This window comes from Meles meles, chromosome X (assembly GCF_922984935.1).
Source record: "Meles meles chromosome X, mMelMel3.1 paternal haplotype, whole genome shotgun sequence".
In the NCBI taxonomy this organism is placed as follows: Eukaryota; Metazoa; Chordata; class Mammalia; order Carnivora; family Mustelidae; genus Meles; species Meles meles.
In genome coordinates this window covers 117,209,763-117,227,009 of record NC_060087.1, presented here as the reverse complement: position 1 = coordinate 117,227,009, position 17,247 = coordinate 117,209,763, and the positions used below count along the sequence as shown (strand labels likewise).

The window sequence follows — 17,247 nt, the reverse complement described above, 5'->3', positions numbered from 1 at the left end:
CCGAAGGTTCAGAGGTCAAGGAGTGCGGAGACCAAGAAGAAGCCAATAGATTTTGCCAGAAGGCAGTTATTGATGACTTCGAGAGGGCAGTGGGGCTGCAGTCAGGGAAGAAACAATGGGGAGAAAAATGAAGGCGGCAAGTAATTTGGCACGAGAATGTCGAGGCACGGGCCCCTGGCATACCCAGGAGATGCTGGAGGTCCGGTTCCAGAGCCCCACCGCGAGGCCGGCAGTTCAGGGAAGTGAGTCACATCAAGGTGTCAGTCCCTCGGTGCGTATGAAAGTTGTCTTTACGCCATACTGTAGTTCATTAAGTGTGCGATGGGGTCATGTCTAAACACAGCCTGTAGCTTCATCAGAAACACTCTGTGGCTAAAAAAGGGCTAATCATCCTCCGAGCCTTCGGTGAGTCCTGATCATCGATCACCAGAATAAGCTTGAAATGTGGCAAGAATTACCAGAACGTGACGGAGACACGAAGTGAGCAAACGCTGTGGGGGTAAATGGCACCCGTAGACTTGGTCCACGCAGGGTTGGCTGAGACCCTCAGTCGTAAAAACCACAGCGTCTGTGAATAGCACGAAGCAGGCCTGTGAAGGGTAAGGGCAAAAGGGAAGAAACTAGCTAAGCAGGAGTGTCTATAGAAGGAAACCAGGCAATAGAAAGATGTGAGAGGCTGCAGAGAACTTACTAGAAGAGTGAGCCTCGAAGGACTGCCCTTCGCAAGTTCAAGGAAGGAGATGGAGAGAGGCATAAGGATCATTAGAGCGAATATGGCTGGTATTTTTGCACCTGCTAGTCACCTCTCTGTTTAAGGGTTTCAGAGAAGCCCTCCTGTGTGAAATTTTGTTTCGTGCCATTTTCAGACAGTATTGACTTTTTCACGTTACGTGGTTATGATAGTTCTCTTGCTCTTACCGGTTAAAAGCAATTTTATGAATAAGAATTGAAGACGCGTGCTAGAGCATAGGAAACTTCTCGTCATCTGAAAGCCCCTTCTGTTTTGCTCCTTTTCAAAATAAAATCGTTTTCATTTTGTGACCCCAGAGCCTTGTGCCTGGGCATGAACCACGTGACAGCTCAGGTGAGTATACTTGGGAAACCAGCATGGTTTTTCATATCTCACTGTGACGCAGAGGCGGAAGAGAGATACACCGTGAGTTTGTACTCCTTTCAAAGCAAAATCCAACTAGTTTGGTGCCTTGAGGTTGGGTATCTTTTTTAAAAGGTCACCGTTCGTGTTTCATTGCCTCCCACAAGCTCGGTGTTACACAACAGGGACTCCTGAAATTCTTAACAAATAAAATGTCCAACTTCTGTGCTCCACTTAGCGTGTTTCATTTCACTTTAGGAAAAAGAGGAGCGATACCTCCTGTTATTCTCCAGTGTCCTGATAATGTTATCGGCAAGTCCTCGGATGAGTGGCTTTATCTACCAGGTTAGTAGATTTCATATAAAGCACATAGCAGGATCCAGAATGAAAACAGGTTTCCATCCAGATGCAATATTTCCACGGTGGCGTAAAAAGCTCCAGCCAGAGAACACAGAATGTTCTGACCCTTTGTTGTAATTAAATAGCTTATAAGATCAGATGTTCCTTAGAACATTATCTTCAGTGTCCACTGCTCTGGAGATGAGCATAACCCATGCATGTTTTAAAAAGAACTCTTTAAGTGTGCAACCGGATAAATTCACAGCTAAGTTTCACAGGCTCATCTCATATCATTACTGCTGGGAAACTATAAAGCGGATTCGGGGTTCTGAGGTGCAAGTCGTGAAACTCCTTAGGAAGTTAAACTGCCTTCAGCCTGCTCCCCAAATATGGAGGACCGTAAGTTACGGTTGCCTGTTTTATCTGTCGTAGCAATTACTAATTTTCATAAAATTGGACTTTTTTTTTTTTTTTTTGGAATCTTTACTTTGTTGACGGATTCTCCTGCAAATGTGTCAGAAAAAAAGTGAGCTGTCTATAAATCCCCACCGTATGGTTTAGGGCGTTTTAGCAAAACACAACCCACATTTCCCCCTTGCTTCCTTGTCTAATGAAAACTGAAACCAAGGAAACATACTATCTATTGACAGGACGGAGAAATCTGTCTCGCTGTCATTCAGCAGTGATTCTTGAGAGGGTCACAAAAACCTAACAGACATAAGCAGAGATGCATATAACCACAGACTTAATGGGAATGTTCTTTTCTCGATAGGGAAGAATACCAGTAGCGGGAATGGTGGTGACTAGATTAGATGAAATCGAAGGGAATGACAACACATTTGAAATCACAGGTAGGTAATTTTCTCTTTTTTCAAGTAGCTACTTGAAATCCTTTTTGGGACGAAATGGGATTTGAGTAAATTAATGTCATTATTTTCTGTGATAAGCCTCTGAGTGAGCTTTACCTGGGCAAGGCAGAGTATAATTAGGGCCCAGCGTTGGAACACAGTCTCCTGGTCATTTGGAAACCCCGGCTTTGCCATTAGTTTCAATCTCTTCTCTCATAAGAGCTTCTTGTTAGAACTCAAAAATAACAAAATGGACTGACATAAAAGCACAAACTGAGGAAAATGCCAAGCCTGACCTTTTGGCCTATGGTGCCTTTTTGCCAGGCCTGTGTGATTTCCACGTGACAGTTATATATATATATTTTTTTTTTTTGCATGAACTTGGCACAGTGGCCTTACCCCCTTCTTCCCAGGAGGGAGCCTGAGATTAGATGTTGGTCCCGTTTCAACTTTGAATAGTGGGTGAGGCAGTCCACAATTCTCAGGGCGGCCTGAGATGGACCCTGGCCTTCAATTTTTGCCCTGTGAGTTTGTTTGAAGTTTGACACTCCTTTCCTCTGATTCTGTAAGCAGTAGAAGTCAGGGACAGTGTTAGAAATCAGATACAGACACTTAATTTCCTGACCTCATGAACTGTTCCTCCTGACATAGAAGCTTCCACGGGGTTATTCTCTCGGCGCGAGTCTTAGTTGCGTTGAGTCTGTTTTGGAGGAGGCGAGCTCAGGCTTCTCGCCTCTCGTTTCCAAATGCTTCCCCGTCGGACGATGCAGGTAACGTCGAGAAAATCGTCATCCACTGCAACAGCAGTCAGGACTTCCAGGAGTGGCTGGAGCAGCTGTGCAGACTCATCCGGGGACCCGCCTCCTGCAGCTCGTTATCCAAAACGTCATCGTCATCTTGCAGCGCCCATTCCGTAAGTGGACCACGCGTGCTGTCTGGGGGTTGTTGAGGCTCTTGTCAGACCTGCCTGCGGAGGACTTACGAGAAGTAGCGAGCATGCCCTGAGACTTCGGCTCGTCTATATCTGTAGGTTTCGAAGTACAGTAAAACCTCATGAATCCCAATGGCTGGTTTTGGACAAGGATCCATCCAAGTTAAGACAGAGGTGTGCACTTCTGTTTGATGGTCCTAAGGCTCTCCCTACCCCTCCAAATCTCATTTATGCCACCACATTCACTAGGTCACCTTCAAAGGTAAACTTCCAGCGTTGCCTTCTTCCGAGTTATCATGAATTTGGACTTCCTGCAATTGGAATTGATGAGATTTTACCGTACTTGTTAAGTGAGAGCGAAGATTGCCGTGTTCTCTGTTAACACTCATACCGGCCATGCCAAAACTCCAGTCTCGAGCCCTGCGTGTTGCAGTGGGAAGAACGAGGGCTTTGGTATCGGACCTGAGTTCAAATCTTGGCTTTGTCAGTCGCCAGCTAGTTTCTTTGCTCTGCTGACGTTCGTCTTCAGTTGTTCCGGTGAAATAACCTATTTCGGCACCTAGTCGAGCGCCCAACGTGTGACTGAACCCATTCGAGGTTGACTCCGCTTTCCTCTCTTCTAAAGGAAAGCCACCCCTGATTTGAGTGAAATTCCAGCAGAGAGAGGGAAGACAGGATCATAGGATATTGAGTCAGTGGGGTGCTGTTGCTCAGAGACCCCCATAAGCTGGACTTTTGTTTTCCCACCTTTTCCTTCCTGTGGCTGGCTTTGCTGATCCAATGACACACACACTCTCGCCGTGTTGGCCCAAGGTCGGGTTCAGATGGCAGATTGCCAACATCTCATCAGACATTTTCCCAGTCTTTTAGCTCTACTGGACAGCCCCGAGGACCCCTGGAACCTCCTCAGATTATAAAGCCATGGAGTTTAAGTTGTCTGCGACCTGCACCTCCACTTAGACCGTCAGCAGCACTAGGTTATAAAGAGGTAATTTTTGCTACCTATGGTATAAAATGCTTCTGACAAGCTCATTTCCTAGCTCATTACAAAGAGTTCTGTGGGAATGTGCTAGAATTTATGCTAGGGCATACATGTCAATCACTTGGGAATTGTCAGACTCGGGGATTTCTTATTTATCAACTATCCACAGGGTTTGTGCGCACTGCCTGAGTTCCCGGGTCCCCTCCCAGAGTGCCTCTGGCTCACCTTTCTCATGGTCCGACAAGTGTATACACAAGGGCCCCTTCACTGGACTTGAATTTCCACCCAAGCAGACCCATTTCTGTATTTGGGATCATTCTGATCTGTTAAGCCAAACCAGGAAAGTCTTATGGGACCAGGCCCTGGGTCTGAACTATGAGGGGCTGGACTTTTTGCTGCAGTTGGGAGGGGAAAAGAAGTCAATGAAAAGAATGTCCTTTAAGCAGCAGCTTCTAGGCAATAACCTTAGAGGGCATTGGATATTTGGGTGGTGTGGGGACTTCAAGGTTCTATGTTTTCCTGAAAGTTGCAGTCAGGAAGTTATCAGTCACTGGCCTCTGTGGCTGTGTGGACTATTACTTTTTCCATCCACAGTGTTTTTTATAACTTTTTTCCCCTAAGCTGTTTCTCATCATTCCAGCTTTCAGTAAAGAGCCTCGTTTATTAGGAACTGTTTTTACCCAGGTCTTACCGAGTGAAGGTTTAAGTCTGTGAGGGTTATGAGGCACGTCTTGGAATTAGGGGGCAAAGACAGCGTATATTTCTATATCGAACATGTGTTTCGACGTGTGACACAGATCGCGCTCAATTTTAAGTTTGTCTCCATCTCAAACACCGTGCTGCTATTTCGATTAATTGTTGCCTCCAACTCCTAGTGCAGTAAAGATAAAACAATCTTTGGACACATCATTTCAACTGGGCACGATAGGAGAAAGCTAAATCCTTATTACCTACCTCTGTTCAGAATGGGGCCAGGAAACAGTTCCGCAGGTTTGCTTTGGAATTTGACCCGTGATACCTGCAAGCATCCAGTGTTCTTCTCCGATTACGTAAACCAGGAGGGCCACTTCGTAGTTACGTGGGTCCCCTTTTTAACGATGGCTATTTTGTAATTGTCAGTCACTAAGTTCAAGTGCAGGTGAGCCTTGAAGGGTTAAGTTGACTTAATCCTTCCCAGAACTAATCCTAAGGCATGATCATGTCGTTTCCGCTGGGAGAAGAGAGTCATTAATATGTCCTTACTATGTAGTGTGTATTTCAGTTACTTTCAGTATTTGTTACTCTGCACGGAACTGTATTCCTTGGGCTTTTTGCACGGTGATATTTACATCTGAGACTAATGTGGGAAACGTGGTGATATTCTCCGTGTAACTGATGATGACACTAACATTTCAAATGTTGTTTTAGAATTGTTGATAAATGGATTTGGTCATTATAACCATCGACCTCTCACGCTCATCTTCTCTTTCTTTACATATTCACTTTAGAGGATGTCTTATATCTTAAAGGTAAGGGTAGAATGATATCTTTGGCTTACAGTGACGTTATAATGCTGTGCCATAACTTTTGATGAATGAAGCTTTCCTTTATGCTTGTTTTGTCCCTTGTTCTGATTGGTGGCTAAAATATGAAGATGCAAATCTGACATGTAAGTACTTTCTTCCAAAAAGCAGGCACTTGGGAAATACGTTTGAAAACGACATCTTAGACGCCCTAAAAAGGCCTGTTTTCGTTGTGTGCATGTATGTGTTTTAATGCTCTTTTTCCTGTTATTTTTGTCACGTGCGAGTTTTCCATGGCTGTCTGTTTTCAAGCCTAAGTGGGTCACTGTGGCTGAATGGAAAAAATTAAATTCTTTGTTCCATGTATTTTAAGGTACTAATTATTATCCACACATCATGAATCGCGTGGGAGATTAGCAGAAGAATGGTCGCCATTCTAATCCATTTACTTGGCTACCTGATAACAGGCTTATTCAGAGGGCAAAGGCGAAATCAATAATTTGTGGCCCTTTCATCTCCTCATTAAAAATACGGCTTTAGATATGTATATCTAAGCTTGGATCTACACCTGTGACTGCCCACCCTGAGTTATTTATGCAGAGAGCCCTCGTTTGGTTCTTCTCTCCGACTTCAGGGAACGTATTCAGTCCCTCTGCTTTGATTTTCCCATCTGACAAATGGAAATTAATATTCTTCTTTGGGGGACTGTTGCTAGGGAAAATGTATTTATACCACTTTGAAGTTCTTTTGAAAAGCAGTGTGTACTATAGTTGTTATTCAGTTCCCTTAAAACTGTATCAGTGAGGACTCTAAACCAAGTTAGGAATACGGTTATTTCCCTAGAATCGACACCCACTACTTTCTCTACAGATGCGCACCTGTCCCTCTGGCAATCGAGAGGACAGTGTCATGGCCTCTGTTTTATGTTACCTTTTAGAGCTTGTTGGAGCCATTTATTGTGTGCATTATTAAATTTAGATGCACTCTGGGGACCGTCAAAATAAGAGAGAGCCATTCGGTTTAATTTCATTTGCTCTTTTTCATTTGTTTTCGGGGGGGGGGGGAGAATTCTAATTCATAAAGAAACCTCCATCCTTACAGGAGTCTAGTAAAAGCCCCAAAACGATGAAGAAGTTTCTTCACAAAAGAAAGACGGAAAGAAAGCCGTCGGAGGAGGAATACGTGATTCGGAAAAGTACGTGTTTTATACCTTACGGTTACGGATGAGCCAGCAGAAGAATTTTTTTTTTTAATTTTTTTTTTTAAAGATTTTATTTATTTGACAGACAGAGATCACAGGTAGTCAGAGAGGCAGGCAGAGAGAGAGAGGAAGCTCAGCAGGCTCCCTGCTGAGCAGAGAGCCCGATATGGGGCTTGATCCCAGGACTCTGGGATCATGACCTGAGCTGAAGGCAGAGGCTTTAACCCACTGAGCCACCCAGGCGCCCCCCAGCAGAAGAATTTTGTTGAGGGCAGATGATCAGAGCGGTTTGTCCTCCGTATCACCTGCCACACAAAGAAAAATGTGCGCATTCTCAGGTTCGGTCACCTCTAAGCTTTCTGAGCGAGCTGCCTCCCACTGCATTTCATTGATCTGAGCCAGACAGCCGCCCTGTGACCTTCACCTTGGAGATTTCATCCCATTCCTGGTTGGGAACCACTAAAGGGCCCCATTTGCTATGGATACATCCCCCCCCCCCCATTTTCTGATGCCCAAGATGTTTTCCCCTGCCGAGACACACTAAATAGACCTGAAGGCCGAAACCCTTCTGGAAGTTAAATGCTCAGTGACGTTCCCAGTTCACCAGGGAATCAGCCTGCTGCCGCGTTAGACGCGGCTTGATTCCAAGGCAGACTGCGCAGTCGGTCGACCGGTCCCTATGTGTGCATTTGCCTCGATCGCGGGGACCAAGGTACTCTGGGACACACGTGAAGGAGTAGGTGATGCATCGCAAAGGGTGTCTCAGCCAAAAATACACTCTGGAGAACTCTTTGCCACACTCCAGCGTCTGCATGGCCCAGCCCACCCCCGGGGAGCGTGCATCGACCCTCTGGCAGGGTTCTGCGCCCGCCCTCCCCCAAGTCCCTTCAAGAAGAGTTGGAGGGGGAGGGGGAGGAAGGGACAATCAATGACTCTGCTGGCTGGTTGGAAGAAATGGTCGAGGTCTGTGCAGGAAAGCTTCCTAGAGAAGGGAAGCCTGGCAATGTGGAGGAGAGGCAGGTTGTGGTGTGTGTCAGGAGAGAACCGAGGCTAGGGCCATGCCCGGTGCTGTCATCGTGGCCCCTAGGAGTCTAGTAAAAGCCCCCAAATGATGAAGAAGTCTCCTCAGAAGAGAAAAATGGAAAGAGAGCCACCAGAGGAGGCTTTCCGGGCGGGGTAGAGAGCTGGTCCCCAGCAGCTGAGCGCGTGGCATCCTTTTGAGCTTCTAGAGACAGATCTCTCTCTGCCAAGTCCTTACTCCTTAAATCCCGCAGGTACCGCCGCTCTGGAAGAAGATGCGCAGATCCTCAGGGTGATAGAAGCCTACTGCACCAGTGCGAACTTGCAGCCAGGCCACGGCTCAAGTAGGTCCCCACCCCCAAACCACTTTCTCTTCTGACTGCTCAGCGCCTCTTTGCAAAAAAAAAAAAAAAAAAATGAGAAAAGCAGGTGACCTGGTGCAGAATTGCATCTTTCCGATAAGGTGCTTTGAGCTGCCAGGCGGTTTGTTTACCCGCTGCTTCTTTTCACCCAGAGAGAAAGACAGATGCAACAGTAAAAAAGTTGGAGGTGATAGAAATGAAAAAAAAAAAAAAAATTTTTTTTTTTTTTTTTTCAAAAAGTCCTTCTCCTTTGAAGTACACAGATACCTTCAGCAGCACTAGTTAGGAATTAAAGAGCCCAGAGAGTTCCTGTGTCTGTGAACTGATGCTAATCTCTTCTCATAGGCAGATTTGGAAAGGAAGTCACAATACTATCTTTGATCAGTTGCATATTTAAGCGAACAGAACAGCGCTTCACCCATCTCTGGTTTCAAAGTTGCTCTGAAAATCTGGAAATGTGGCTGCACGGGGCGGGCCCACGGTGGGGGAGCTGTTGGGAATGTCCGCAGTTTACAGGGAGCTGTCAGGGAAGGGTACAAGGGTACCGCCCCCCAGCCTCCCAGCACCTTTCAGGCTACATGCTGAAAGCGAGAGGAGGTTTCCTGATTGATCCTTGAGCTTTTTGAAAAACCAGGTCGCTTCGCTTCTGTCTTGTCTTCCGTGATTATAGACGTTCAGGAGACCTGGTGTGAGGTGTTTTGATCTGCAGAAGTGAGTTCTCAATAACTCTCCCTGTCGGACAGCTACTGACCAATCGCTTGAGTAGGGGTGGGGATGGCTTGGGTGGATGGCCTTGACCGATGCCTTCAAAGTAATGTGTCCCCCAGGGCTGGCGCGAGGAGAACATTTGATGTCACACTTGACACGTTCGACCATGAGGAGAGGACTGCCCTATGTTCCACTTCACAGACAGATCCTGGCTGTGGCTTTAGGCACACCCAGCTCTGAGAACAAGTTTCGAGGAGGCAGGAAGGGAAAGTGAGAGCAGTTTGGGGCGTGAAAACTAGGAGAGAGAGGGTGACAGGGAGACACCAGAAGAAGCATCCCTCATACAAAACATGGCCTCATCTGCTCCCCGAACCCGCACTCTTCACGTCGACAGCGTCCGCCGATCTGTAGGAGGCACAGGCAGGTGTTCTGGTCTCAAGAGTCCCATTTCTGCCCCTCCTGCCCAGCCTTCCCCTGAGACGTGGCCATGTCTAGCATCATGGCGGCCTCCCATCCTCTGTCCCTCTCCAACTGGAAGTCCCGTTTCCCAGGAACTCACTGCTGTTATTTCCCGCCACGTTTAGCCAGCCAGCCAGTCAGTCAGTCTGCTGCCTGCTTAGTAAGCACCTGTGGAGTGCCGGACCCCGTGGAAGGCAGAGACACCACCACCTCAGCAAGGGGGAGGCAGTGAGCACACACAATGAAAAGGCTGAAGGTTAAGGGCTCGAGCTCCAAAAGGAAGGCTCCAGAAGTGAGGGGGACGTTGGACGTGCAGGAGAGCTCTTTGGTCCGGTCCCTTGTCTTTTCTGTCACCTCTTCCATCTCTAGACCCATAGAGATGCCCACGTCTTTGTGCGATGCGGTACCGCCCAACCCCCGCACCGCCCTTGACCGAAATGGACTTCACTCACAAAATGCCCCCCACCCTGGCCAAAATCGAGTCGATTATTTGTCTGTTTTCTCATGTCAGGAAGACTTTAGTCAGCAAGTGTTGGATGACTGCTCTGTGGGTACAAGGCAGCAATGTGCCGTCAACAAAGACCCCTCAGCGACAATAGCAGAAAGGGCCAACACCTAGAGTAGTCTTGGGTAACTCTCCCCTTTTCCCCTCACGCAACCGTTGTCTTCGTAGGTGCTCGCAAAGATTCACTCCCACAAGTCTTACTCCCCGAGGAGGAGAAACTCATCATTGAAGAAACCAGGAGCAATGGCCAGACTATCATCGAAGAAAAGTGAGTAGAGCGGGCTACATTTTCTGATTTGTCTGAGAGCTGGAAAGAATGTTCTGGCAGGGTAGTGCATCTGTTGCAAAGCCCTCACTGAAGGACAGTTCCTCCTTCTCCAAGAGTATAGCCCTTTTTGCTCTCACGCTGCTGGGAACTATGGGAGGGCTGCCCCCCAACAAGGGGAAGGAGGAACGGGAAGCAGAGTGGGTGGAACTTTCTGGGGCCAGCTCCCCCATACAGTAAAGTGCTTCAGAGTATTCAAGAATATCACTCCAGGGTCCAGATGGCCCGGGGAAGGCTACAGCACTACTTCTCCTGGCCAGAGGGTTGCTTCTCCCTCTTTACTGCATCAAACCCTGGACGTTCACATACTTGACCTATTTAGAATCCTCCAGAAACCCAGTGAGATAAGCATACGTTCACCACTTCTATTGAGGTTGAGGCACAGGGAAACGATGTTCCCAGTCTACCTTTGCACACTAGTGAGGGTGACCTAATGGGGGAAAATCAGGTTAAGTACCTTTGGGCTCATAAAATAAACACAAAGTAGCCAAATAATTCATTTCTTTAAACTTGAGTCATTTCTGAAGTCAGGCCTAAATTTGCATAGGACAGCATATTTCAAAGTGCTCAACATCATCAGTGTGTTTTTCCATCTGGTATATGAAGTGATGTGGCAAAATAGTAAAGCACTTGGGCTCAAGAGAACCGCCCTGGTTCAAGTCCAAATTCAGTACCGCGTTAGCTGTGTGATCTGGGGCCAGCCTCTAACTGCTTCATGCCTCGGTTTCCACATCCATAAATGGGTATGATGGTAATACTTTAAGGTTTGTTGTGGGGCTAAATGGAAGAATAAGTATAAGGGCTGGCCCATGGTCATCACTCAATAAATGATAACAGTTGTAATAACATTGTTATGATAGCTATATTAATCCCCACAGCAATTTTGTGTGGCTTGCGGGAAATGTGGTATTATCCCCATTTTGTATGTAAAGTAAGACAAGGCGAGGAGGAGAAAGAAACTGGTTACCCAGGGCTGGAGGACTGGTAAGTGGTAGGATCAGAATTGGAACCCAGATCTCCAGAGTTCTTGTCCAGGGAGAGAGCCATACTGGGAAGTAAATATCCCATGACTCAGCCAGGGCACTTCATCCTCTTTTTTTTTTTTTTTAAAGATTTTATTTATTTATTTGACAGAGAGAGAGAGATCACAAGTAGGCAGAGAGGCAGGCAGAGAAAGGAAGGGAAGCAGGCTCCCCGCCGAGCAGAGAGCCCGATGCGGGACTCGATCCCAGGACCCCGAGATCATGACCCGAGCCGAAGGCAGCGGCTCAACCCACTGAGCCACCCAGGCGCCCCCACTTCATCCTCTTTTAAGACAAGTGGGATCTTCCAGAAATAATGCCCCTGACTTTGTGTCCTGCAGGCTCGTGTAGAGTCGGAGAGGTGAGAAGAGCAGTGCCATCTCAGCACCCCGCGTTATATGTTAGGTGATGTTCATTCCTGCCCCAAAGAAAGAATCAGAACTTTATGCGGAGCCCTGGTCTCTCTTTCTTCGTACTCCCTCAAGCTGGGAAGCAAGCGGCCAAGGAGGAGGGCCATCTAGGAAAGGTGCCAAGATATGGCATTCGAATGACCATGTGTGCTGGCAGTTGTTTGCCCATAAAAATGGGGACCACGAGGATGGTTCGTAGCAGTTTCTCTCTCTCCCAACCAGCTAGAAAGTCCACTGCTTTTCAGGATCTGTAGTTCTCGAAAGCTGCTTTTATGGTTGAGTTTTACTTGACAGCATTTCAGCGCCAGCCCTTAATCTCTGAACTTTATGTTGTAGGAGTCTGGTCGACACTGTGTATGCCTTGAAGGATGAGGTCAAAGAACTGAAACAGGTAATGAAATAGAAAAGTCATTTTCTCGGGTCATATAACAGGAACAAGGTGGTGAGGTGGGGATTTTTCTTGTGTCTTCAAGGTAGGTTTTGTTGATTTTTACCACATGGTCTTGGCTTCAAATTTCTCAGGATTGCTCATATACCTATTTAGCGGTTTGCAATAGGGTCCCATACTTAGTGATGGTTTTCCTATGCTCTGACATCTGTAAGCAGAATGTTAACAAAGATGAGACATTCATGAGTGTGTGAGTATAAGGAGAACTGAGATAAGGAGTATAAGGATTGAAGATGAAGCTTCTTACATGGGTCTCTGATTTGACAGGGAGGTGCCCTTCATGGAGATCAGGAGCCACAGGAGGAAAAGAAGGTTGGGGTGATGGTAGAGACAGAGTTCACTTTAGGACATAATGAGTTTGAGGTGCTTGTATATATCAAGTTGATACTGGGGGACTGTGGACCTAGGGCTCGTGAGATGAGATGAGGTCAAGTGTCGATGAGACGTGCGAGGCCCCTGAGTTGCGTTGAAGGAGAAGAGACACTAAGTGAAAAGAGAGCTGAGCTGGAAGAGGGCCTGGGCCAGAGCCGTCGTGGACGCTTACACTGCAGGCCGGAAGAATGAGAAGGCTCGGCCCAAGAGGGGTCAGAGAAGCAGGGAGCTGTCCTGTCTTAGAAGCTGAGGGAAAGGAGCCTGAGGAAGGGATGTACAGTCAGTGGTGAAGGCTGCTCAGAAGATGAGCAGGAGGAGCCCTGGGAAGGCGCCCTTGGTTGGGGAATTAACAAGTCTTTTGCCATCATAGGAAAATAAAAGAATGAAGCAGTGCCTGGAAGAAGAATTGAAATCAAGAAGGGACCTAGAAAAGCTGGTGCGGAGGCTGTTGAAGCAGACTGATGAGTGTATTCGGGCCGAGTCCAGTAGCAAGACCTCCATTCTTCCGTAACCATCACTGTGGAGCTGGGCACACATGCCTCCGGGCATCTAGAAATGTCCAGCTGAATGATTTGTTTGCTCACTTCCTTGGTTTTTATTTTGTATCTGGAGTCAGTCCTTCTCTCTCTCTCTTGCTCTCTCTGTTTGCTTGAGTGTTTGTTGTTGTTTGGTTATTGATTGGTTATTTTCTTTTTGACCAGGGTAAAAGCGAGATGTGGTGGTGGAAATCTCCCCAGAGTCTTTTCCACTCAATAAGAAAAGGAAAATGAGTACAGGCAAATGATTTAAATGGTCTTCAGATGGCCTTCAATTTACAGTGCCTCTCCACCAGCCATTACTCGCCCCCACACCCCGTTCTGTCACTCTTTTGGGGCTGGCTGCCATATCAAAGTGGCCGGCCGTGGCTTAGTAAATGTGAACTTGAATTTTTCTCATGCTTTCTTGTATCTGGAAGCCCCTCAGTACCCAATTTAAGGAGGGCAAAGCCCCTTGAGCTATGACTAGGGCAGGGTCATTTGCCCAGTGACCCAGCCATCCCGCCCCATATCATGTGCCACCCTCAATGCACACTTTTTTTTTTTTATTACTGCCCTGTGTTGTCTGTAAGGCCAAGAAAACAGTAGCATCCTTATTCCTTTTGTGTGGGTTTACATTTTAACTCTATGGGGCAAAAGCCCCGGTCACCCTTGCCGACACCAGACCCATTAGCAAATTGCAGTAGACAATCCTGCCCTTCTGCCGCAGAGTTGACCATCCCCGCCCAGTGCATGATAGTTTTTGCCCCTCCCTGTCTGCCTCGTGTGTAAGTTTTCTACTTCCCCAGTGCTTTTCAGCCAACCGTGTGAAGCGGTGTGTAAACTGGTACGTGTGCACTTTGCCTACTTTTTGAAAATAATAGACCGTGAGCAGTTACTTCATCTACATGACATATTTCAACTTGTGAATCTCTCATCCTTCCAAACAATCCACATTGAGGAGATAGCGTGCCCTAGTAGACTGCTTTAATTCACTTTATCGCTCTCCCAGGTAAGCAGTGCAAAGCTGTAATATTCATCAACCTCTCTGAGTAGGACTTGAAGCATTATTTGCAGAAATGTGCTGTTGGTCCAGTTTGTATATCCAGAAAGAAAGGACCCCCCCCCCCCCCGCCCATTCCCCTACCCCCAGCAGGGTTGCTGGTGAAGCTCCATGTTTGGAACTGGGCTGCTAACATTGCTCGTTGACTCCCAACAGTCCCCTTTGTGAGTGTCTCCAAATTTAGAACAGCGGTAAACCAGGTTTAGAAGAGGGTCCCAGAAGAGCAGAACACATCCATATCGGCACAAATGGAAGTCGGCACGAGGCTCCAGGACAGAGCAGTGCAACCCACCGCCCCCTCTCCCCAAGACAGGTGCAGTTGGGCAGGTGGGGCAGATCACTGGCAAGAGAGGCAAAGAGCCAATGGACTGGTCAAGGTCGCCTTCCAGATATATTTGGTGGGTGCCTCTAAATGTGGGTTTTGCTAGTGGCGTTTAGAAACCACACCCGAAGCTTGAATCGCCCAGCTTGCTAAGCTCTTTTTCTTTCTAGTCCTGGGGGGTGGGTCTCAAGTTCTCATAGCTCCATGGTACAGGGCTATTGACTGCTTGCCGCACCGCAGAAATGACACCATCCATAGGAAGGGGACGGCTCCGGCAGACCGCCATCAGCCAACCGCACGCAGCCATCTTCGGAATGAAGAGTGAAGATTTCTAGAAATGGCTGCCGTTCTGTTTTTAAGCCCAGCAGCTTAGATACACCGTCCTCCACCTAAAAATGAACAACCACCACGCAGACCTGAGCATCTGCCCCACCTGTGGCTTGCAGTAAATGGCCTGCTATATCCGTAGGGAACATTTTCGTGATTACAAAATACTTTAGCTGATAAGGTATAGGATTGCTTACAACATTGAAAGGTCTTTATTTTAAAGTGACGTGTACATATGCATGTTTCTGGAACTGGGCCATTCGGAAGAGAGGCCCTCAGTACTGTGGGTAGTGAAGCTCGGCACTCACACGTTAAGCAGTCCTACACAGGAAATGAAGCCATGTTCACCCGAGACCAGTGTCTCCATAGGTGTGTTGTTTACAATACTCTGTAAGTGGGTTCCTGTCACCCTGTAATTAAACCGCTGCCCTTAGAGGCTTTTTAGTTCCTCTTCCGTCATGTCCCTTCTTACACAAGCTCAGATTTTCTAACTTGTTTTTATTTTGAAGACTTTTAAAATGGACATTTTCAATAAATAAGAATAACAGTGCTTTATAAACCAAGTCCTGTGTTTTTCTTCTCTTTTTTCTCTTCTCCTTTCCTTTCCCCTTCCCTTCCCTTTTCTTTCCTTTCCCTTCCCTTCCCTTTTCTTCCCTTCCCTTTCCCTTCCCTTTTCTTTCCTTTCCCTTCCCTTCCCTTTTCTTCCCTTCCCTTTCCCTTCCCTTTTCTTTCCTTTCCCTTCCCTTCCCTTTCCCTTTCCTTTCCCTTTTCTTTCCTTTCCCTTCCCTTTCCCCTTCCCCTCCCCTTCCCCTTCCCTTTTCCTTTCCTTTTCTTTCCCTTGCCCTTTCCTTTCCTTGCCCTTTCCTTTTCCTTCCCTTTCCCTTTCCTTTTCTTTCCCTTCCCTTTCCCTTTCCTTTTCTTTCCCTTCCCTTCCCTTTCCTTTTCCTTTCCTTGCCCTTTCCTTTCCTTTTCCTTCCCTTGCCCTTTCCTTTCCTTCTTTGCTAGCTGGTGTGCAGAAAGATTTCTCACAGGGTGGCAGCTTCTTCCCCCATGTACTCATGAGCTCTCCGCTGTCATCGGGTCCCCTGGCAGGTGCACTTGCTCCCCACTTCACAGAGATAACTCATGTCATGAGATAGAACCTTCCTTAACTTCTTCACCCCTCTCCTGGTCACAACCTATGAACGGTTCGCACACCATTTTCCGTCCACTATCAGGATTTTGTCAGCCAGCAATAGCCTACATTTTGACCACAGCTGGAATGCTGGTGTCAGCTGTCAAGATGAAAATATTTGCTCCACCTCGAGACAGATGTGCTGGCTATTATCTGTCGCTGCTCGGCACCCTTCCCACCCCTTTTGTGTCTCTCCCTGGAAGACTTAAAAAAAAACAAACAAACAAACCTCAGACTCCCTTGCAGCTAGGATATGGAGATGCAGTGTGCGTTCTGATACATTTTCAGTTCTGTCAATGAAACACCTTTGCACGATGTTTGGAAGGCTTACATTAGCCAGAGGCCATCGTCCTGGGGGGCTTGGCGGCTGGAGGGCCATCCCAGAGACGTGTTTTTGGCTTCTGTACTCTAGCTTCCGGTGTGTCCACTCATAGCTTGTGCGTGAGATGGTCACGGCAGTGATCATGACGGAGCGAGAGCAGAAGCTTCCTGAACTAGATTTGGATCATAATCACAATACAATGACCTTGAAGCCATGAGTCCAATGTTAGTCCCCTGACTTCAGCTTCTGTCACCAATGATTTCGCAGGTACCAAGTATTACCTCTCTCCTTGGGATGCCTTTGGTGGTTGATGTTTCTTACTCCAAAGCAGTCGATGTACTGTCACACCTCTGTGGGCTGGGCTCTCCCAAGTGTTTATACGGTTGAGCTTAGGAAACACTCGCAACCGCCCTGTGAGCTATTGGTCATCCCCATCTGACAAAGGCACAGAAGCACAGATGTTGAACAAGATGCTAGTAGGTGTGGAGCTGGGATTCGAAACCCTGGTCTGTCCGCTTGTGGGATCTGTACTCTTCCCACCAGGCTTTCTCCTTTGTGCTTGGCACCTGCTAAGTAGGCTACTACCTCAGCCAACTACTCTTGGGAAGTCACTAATGAGCTCTCAATTGAAAAATCCAGGGAATACTTTTCAGTTCCTATCTTGACATCTCCATGTTATTTGACCCTCTCCTCATTGATAAATCTCTCCTTCCTTGGCTTTCCTGATCCCAACGTTTCTGGCATTCATTCAGCCTTTCTGACCACCCCTGTCTTCTTTGCTGCCTCTGCCTCCTTTGCCTGTCCCGTGAACATTTGCTGATCCTCGTCACTTTTCTTCTTCCCTTCCTTTCTATGGCCTCTTACTGGACCACCTCGTCTACTCCAATAACTTCATTGATCAAAATGCAGGTGACTCCCATACCCATATTTTTCCATCCCAATGTTTCTCCTGAGCTCCAGACCAATGGGTGCAGCTACTTCCTGGACAGTCCAGCTT

At 47.3% G+C, this 17,247-nt stretch overlaps 1 protein-coding gene across 6 annotated transcripts in view; it reads left to right on the top strand.

Annotated features, from left to right (window-relative positions):
- The window catches only part of ARHGEF6 (Rac/Cdc42 guanine nucleotide exchange factor 6), an 85,235-nt gene extending 69,923 nt beyond the window's left edge, over positions 1-15,312 (top strand). For 3 of the 6 annotated variants that reach the window (XM_045995142.1, XM_045995143.1, XM_045995147.1), the window contains 10 exons: positions 1,352-1,438; positions 2,205-2,283; positions 3,051-3,193; positions 4,062-4,199; positions 5,681-5,701; positions 6,797-6,890; positions 8,171-8,260; positions 10,119-10,218; positions 12,044-12,098; positions 12,898-15,312. In XM_045995142.1, coding sequence (XP_045851098.1) covers positions 1,352-1,438; positions 2,205-2,283; positions 3,051-3,193; positions 4,062-4,199; positions 5,681-5,701; positions 6,797-6,890; positions 8,171-8,260; positions 10,119-10,218; positions 12,044-12,098; positions 12,898-13,038 — 948 coding nt within the window. In that variant the 3' untranslated portion in view covers positions 13,039-15,312. The other 3 variants (XM_045995144.1, XM_045995145.1, XM_045995146.1) reach the window with 3 other exon arrangements.
- The last annotated feature ends 1,935 nt before the right edge of the window (positions 15,313-17,247 follow it).